Raw genomic sequence first — 6,373 nt, 5'->3', positions numbered from 1 at the left:
TTGGGTGAAAAGGGAAACTACCTATATGAATGTGATGAAGGTAGATGTTAACACCGTATAATGGAAGATTCTTATTCCTATTTATTCTTATTTTTAAAAGAATAGGAATGTTGTATGTTTAAAGAAATGCAATGTATGCTCAAACAATTTCACATAAACAATGCACAAACAATTCACTCATCCACGAACAGTCACGAGCGAATCACGAGGTAGGGGTATCCTGCAGAAAAGTGCATATTCAAGGTGGATCTAACTGTTCTCACCGGTCTGAGGCCCCCAAGGTGCCCCCATTATAGGGACCCAATTCCTCTCATCGTAGGTCGATGGAAAGCTCCAACGCACCGTCGGACTCAAGTTCATGGTTATCACCTTGAGTGATGTTTTCCGACAACGGTCTACGGGCACCTATAGACCCATTCGACAACCGGCCGTACTAACATCCACTCCCTATGGTTAATCACTCATGCCCCCCGGGTATAGAGGGAACTGTTGTGTGCAAAGGTTTGTGTGCAATTTATATTTCAAACAATTGCGAGAATTTAAACATACAACAGTTATTAAAGCCAAATAGATAAACATGTTATCATACAAGCAAGGGGTAATGAAGTAATTTTAACTTTTATTTGTTAAAAATAATCTGTCACTAAATGGGACTGACTCTCGAGGCTTCCCTAGTGGAGTCGCCATCTGTCGCCACCGGCCCAAACGGGCTTTCGGCGGTCGCGAAGACGGTCGAGCTCGCTTTTATTTTAGTTTTGAAAATGTATTGGATTATTAGAACGACTTGTTCTCAAACTGAGACCTTGTCGATCTTATCCAATTTATTTATTAAATGTCTCACCAATCCATGTTAATCCCAAGCGGGACCCTCCATGGATTAGCGGTTTTCATAAAAGGAAGGGTTCGTGGAGTCGCCACCAATGTTTTACTCAAAACATTGGAAAAAGGGATAAGGCAATTGATTTTTATAAATCAACTTCGGCCATTACAACCAGAGTTGGGTAAGGGAGTCGGTTACGCGTGGGGAAGGTGTTAGCACCCCACAGCGCCCCTTTCGGGTTCCCTATGACAGATTATTTCTAAAAATAATAGTGCAAAATTACTAAATTACCCCTATTTATTCTAAGCAATTATAAATTAACTATCTACATGATGACAGTTTAATATGCACACAGAAAGCAGTAAACACTACAAAAAAATCAAGTTTTAGCGACCACCAAAATCGGTCGCTATTTAGGTAAATTCAGTCACTATTTCATTCAGCGACCGAAATAGCGACCGAAAAAATCCGTCGCTAAAACCCTGGTCGCTATTTGAAATAGCGACCGAAATTTTTTCTGTCGCAATTTAGCGACCGAAAAATCAGTCGCTAGCCAATAAAAATCCGTCGCTAAAATTTTGGTCTCCTAACTTCTAAGACCAATTTTGCGACCGAATTTTTTGGTAGCAATTTCCGTCGCTAATTTTTATATTTATTTAATAAAAACATTTTATAAATCAGTCGCTAAATCGGTCGCTAAAAAACTAAAATAGGTACGGATAAAATCGGTCGCTATTTCGGTCGCTAAAAAAACTGAAATAGATACGAATAAAATCGGTCGCTATTTCGGTCGCTAAAAATCTAAAATAGATTCGGATAAAATCGGTCGCTAAAAATTTGAAAACCAATTATTTTGGTCACTATTTCCGTCGCTAATAACTTGAATTAGCTACAAATAATTTCGGTCGCTAATTCAGTCACTAAAATATACCAGTATTTTTAAATTCTTTTTTAATTATAAATTTATACCTGTTAACGAATATGACACTACTACAAGAAGCATATTTTACATCGGTTCTTTAAAGTCATTTACATTAGTTCTAAAACTGATGTAGAATAGAGCGACGTAAAAAGTGTATATATTTTTACATCGGTTCTGGAAAACCGATGTAGATTTATGCTTAAATTTACATCGGTTCTTGAGAACCGACGTAGATTGCATTTTTTTTATAAAAAAAAATATGCTTGTTTTTGGATTTTTTTTTTGTATATATAATGGACAAATATTGTCAATCAAAATAAAATGCGCCATCAAATTACAAGCTTTATTTTCTTATAGTTTTAACATTCAGGGCCAAACATTCAAGGGGAAAAAAGGTTTACTAGCAACCTCTCAAGTTTCAATAACAATACAAAATAAGATGTAGCCATATATAGGAAAAGAATATCATTGTGGAACCCTACATCACCGTACTGCATCACGTGAGAGCCATAATATGCACCTCCATATAAAGTGTTATCTGTAACCCAAAAACATAGTAGTAAAGGTATCAATCACACAACTCTTAACACATACCAATGTTTGTCCATAAAATTAGACCAAGAATTTAACAAAAACAACAACAAAAATAAATCTCACTTATAACTAAGAAATCAAAGAATTGAATTATATTCTTCAATTTATATCCTCAAGAAAGCATAACAATGAAATTAAGGGTGAAATTCAAGATGCAAGAGGGCACATATTCTATGCTCTGCTGGTTTTTTTGCTTAACTTGAGAACTCATGTGACATTCTTACAAGTTGCTCTGTACCTGTTCATGATGGCAGTGCAAGGGTAAATAAATAGTAAAAGGAATTTATTTATACCCACCTGTTCACATCAACAAAAACATTGCTAAACAAAATTTTTAATTTATTATTAATGGATTATTAACTAAATGAAAAATGAAGAAAGGTAGTCAAAAATAATTTCATTGATATGGCTGTATAGTATGGTTTAGGTGTTTCTGAAATTTTTTAAAAAACAAAAGAGTTGGATAAAGGTGACTTAACAATAAAATGAAAACAAAAGTTATTTCACCTTTTCTTGTAAGTTATTTTCTTTCCGTGGAAAGTTTTTAATGGTTACAAACTGATGGCTACCACCTGCAAGGATAGGTTTATATTAATAATTAATTATATAAAATAAAATTAACCATTTTTACAAGTTTTTACTTGTGGAGTACTTAAACCAAAACAACCAGTAAACAAAAGCTATAGTGTTATACTATACTATACTAATTATTGGCAAAAAAAAGGCTCACAACTAAGGTAAAAAAGAATAAAAAAGGACAAATGTGTGTTTTGTGGATTACCTTTTCAAGCTCATTAATTTTAGAAATTGAAATTAACGATTCAGCTATAAAAAGAAAATCCGATTTATATTTAAAACAAAAGGTTTTAAGTGCAAAACTTTATATTGGTTTTATATTGGTTTCCAAAACTTTATCATCAACAATTGCTGACACCTAGTAAAATAATATATAATAATCAGTCAAAGTAACCAAATTCATAAAAGTGCATATTTATAATCAAAATTGAAGCAAAAGTACCTTCTGCATTTTGTCAGCTTCATCTTCCTTTACAGTAGCCACGGACTGCGGTTTTATATTGGTTTCCAGAACTTTATTATCAACATTTGCCGATGTATAGTAAAAAGTATATGATCAGTCAAAGGAACCAAATTTAAAAGTACATATTTTTCATCAAAATTGAAGCAAAAGTACCTTAAGCATTTTGTCTGCATTGCCTTCCTCTGTTTTGGTAGTTATGCTCTATGGTTGTGTATTGGTTTCCTGAGTATTATTATAAACACTAGCTAACATCTGGTAAAAAAACATAATAGATAACAAATTGGATCTATAAATTATGATGAATCCAAGAAACTTTATTCAAAAATCAAAGCTGAGGCCTCAGAATGATATCAAGTGTCGCATAATATAAAGTTTGAAAGCCAAACAAAAAAGTGAGACATGATGTTAGCACAAATACCTTGCTTTAAAGTTGTAATATACACATTTCTAAGGCAGACTGAAGTTCAGAATTCAACCTATCTGCATCATTTCCAATGCTGGATGCTTCAGTTAAATTTTGGAGGCATCTCCTTAAATGCTTAATGAGGTCAGATATTGCACCAACGATTGCAACTGAAGTATGCTGCTTCACATTTTGTGCAAGCTGCGTGTGGTGTTAATAATATCAATCTGACGGATAGGCTGCTTGGCAACATTCTTGTGATCCAAGTGCTTGACCAAAATGGATAGTAGAAGATGGGAGTTATCTCCTGGTGTTCAAAAAGTGATAATCAATTAATTATATAGAAAATTAGATAAAACTGCATACTTAAAGAAAATTTATAATAGTGAATTTTTTACAAGGCTACCTGATTCTGCTAGAAGGGATTGCAAATAAATCAAAACACAAGAAGCAACTCCCTTTTCAGAAGACCAGTGGTTATCAATATCAAAATTATGAAAAGTGGTTCAAGGACACGCCACACAGTTGAAGCTTCCTTTGCCAATTTGGCCATATTATACAAGCAAACCTTTGACCAATAAGTAGGATCTTTAGCAGTATCCCTGTAGAAGTAGTGAACCACTTTTCATAATAAGCAAACCTTTGACCAATAAGCAAATCTTTCATCCTTCTCAACCTCTGCACACACACACCCATCAAAAAAGAAACAAAACCCACGATTCCAAATCCAAGAAAGATCAAAACTTTTTCAAGAACCGTCCATACCAGGGAGTCGGGTGCAGTATTTTCTTCGCAGTTGATACAAGGCAGAGGCAAGGGAGAGAGGTCGGACACGCTCCTCCGGAAGGTGGGCGGGAGGGGCGGGAGGGCGGAGGGTCTGGGCGGGCAGCAGGGGTCGGAGACGCAGCGGCGGAGGACGGGGGAGGAACGACCCTTGGTGAGGAGGGAGTGGAGGTTGAGGGGGACGTGGACGGCGGAGAAGCCGTGGAGGGAGAGGTCCTCTTGGTCGCAGAAGAGCTTCTTGGCGCTGGGCTGGGCGGAGGAAGAGGGGGAGCGACGCTTGATGGGGGCGACGGCGAAACAGGGCGACGGCGGAACAGGGCGCTTGATTGTCCTCGGATTTAGCGGCCTCCGCGGAAGCATCCTTCTCCGGAATCTTGGAGGCCGGTGGCGATTTGGCTTCGTGGAGCGGAGGCTTGGAGTCTTCTAGGATTTCGGTGGCCATGGATGGGGGAGGGGGGACCAGAGAATTGGGAACCCTAGCGGTGAGAAAAACCCTAGAACTGGAGGGAAAAGGAATACTAGCTCACTCACTCACTCTTTCCCCCTTCTTTTTTGCTTTTCTCCTGGCAAAACTACTTACTACTAACCTAAAAAATAAGAAAATGGAAATTAATTAATTATAATAAATTAAAATATTATAAAAATTATAATTCAAATCAAAAGAAATCAAAAGTATTAAATACATTAAAATATTATAATTAAAAGAAATCTAGTATTAAATCAAAAGAGTATAAAAATCATAACTAAAATTATAATAAATATTTTGATATTAAATATTTGTATTAAAGAAATTATTACAGATTTTAAATTTTATTTATTATGTTTTATAATCAAAAGATATCTAATATTAATTCAAAAGATTATAATAATTATAACTCAAATCATAATAAATAATTTGATATTAAATTTATTATATATTAAAATTAATTAAATATTTTTATCAAAGAAACTGATACAGATTTTATATTTTATTTACTATATTTTATAATCAAAAGAAATTCAATATTAAATTAAATTATAATAAAAAAATATAACTAAAATCATAATAAATTTTCTAATATTAAATTTAGTATATATTAAAATTAATTCAATATCTATATTTAAGAAATTGTTACAGATTTTAAATATATATTTTAAAGTTTTTATTTTATTAAATTAATTGAAAATAAATTATATTTTATCACTTTTTAATAAAGTAAGTGAATGATAATAAATTAACTAAAATTTTTAAATATATTTTAATTAAAAATATTTTTTTATCAATACAATGACTAAAAGTATTATAATAAATAATGAAATTAAATAAATTAAATCTTATAATGATTATTTTTTAATAATACTAAATTAAATATTCTAATTATTTTATAATAAATTAAAATAAAAAGATAATAAAATATTTTAACTGGTATTTCAAATAAAACACATTAAAATATTATAATCAAAAGAAATCCAGTATTAAATCCAAAGATTATAAAAATCATAATAAATATTTTGATATTAAATATTTGTATAAAGATATTGCTACAGATTTTAGATTTTATTTATTATATTTTATAATCAAAAGATATCTAATATTAAATCAAAAAGATTATAATAATTATAACTCAAATCCAGATAAATATTTTGATATTAAATTTATTATATATTAAAATTAATTAAATATTTTTATCAAAGAAACTAATACAGATTTTAGATTTTATTTACTATGTTTTATAATCAAAAGAAATCCAATATTAAATTATAAGATAATAAAAATTATAAGCTTCTGTATTTTATATATATATATATATATTACTTTCCCAAAGAAATCAA

The 6,373-nt window shown here is 32.0% G+C and overlaps 1 protein-coding gene across 2 annotated transcripts; it reads right to left on the bottom strand.

Moving 5' to 3' along the window:
- Positions 1 to 1,747: 1,747 nt before the first annotated feature.
- On the bottom strand, positions 1,748 to 5,541 carry LOC145958310 (uncharacterized). 2 transcript variants are annotated; one of them, XM_083075235.1, is made up of 6 exons: positions 4,185 to 5,541; positions 3,794 to 4,085; positions 3,529 to 3,627; positions 3,355 to 3,425; positions 2,844 to 2,908; positions 1,751 to 2,280 (listed from the first exon to the last, which is right to left on the bottom strand). In XM_083075235.1, exon 1 carries the CDS (start codon positions 4,919 to 4,921, stop codon positions 4,271 to 4,273), a length of 651 nt encoding a protein of 216 aa, XP_082931361.1. In that variant the 5' UTR covers positions 4,922 to 5,541; the 3' UTR covers positions 1,751 to 2,280; positions 2,844 to 2,908; positions 3,355 to 3,425; positions 3,529 to 3,627; positions 3,794 to 4,085; positions 4,185 to 4,270. The 2 variants fall into 2 exon arrangements, with proteins under 2 accessions (XP_082931360.1, XP_082931361.1); XM_083075234.1 differs by having other exon boundaries at positions 1,748 to 2,280; positions 3,529 to 4,085.
- Between the last annotated feature and the right edge of the window lie 832 nt (positions 5,542 to 6,373).

Source organism: Cajanus cajan, chromosome 5, assembly GCF_000230855.2.
Source record: "Cajanus cajan strain Asha chromosome 5, NIPB_CcT2T_4, whole genome shotgun sequence".
Classification (NCBI taxonomy): domain Eukaryota; kingdom Viridiplantae; phylum Streptophyta; class Magnoliopsida; order Fabales; family Fabaceae; genus Cajanus; species Cajanus cajan.
This window is presented reverse-complemented; position numbering and strand designations above follow the sequence as displayed.

Bases quoted from the DNA above. Each gene is read 5' to 3' on its own strand.
- LOC145958310 (XM_083075234.1), bottom strand. From the start codon at position 4,921: ATGCTTCCGCGGAGGCCGCTAAATCCGAGGACAATCAAGCGCCCTGTT.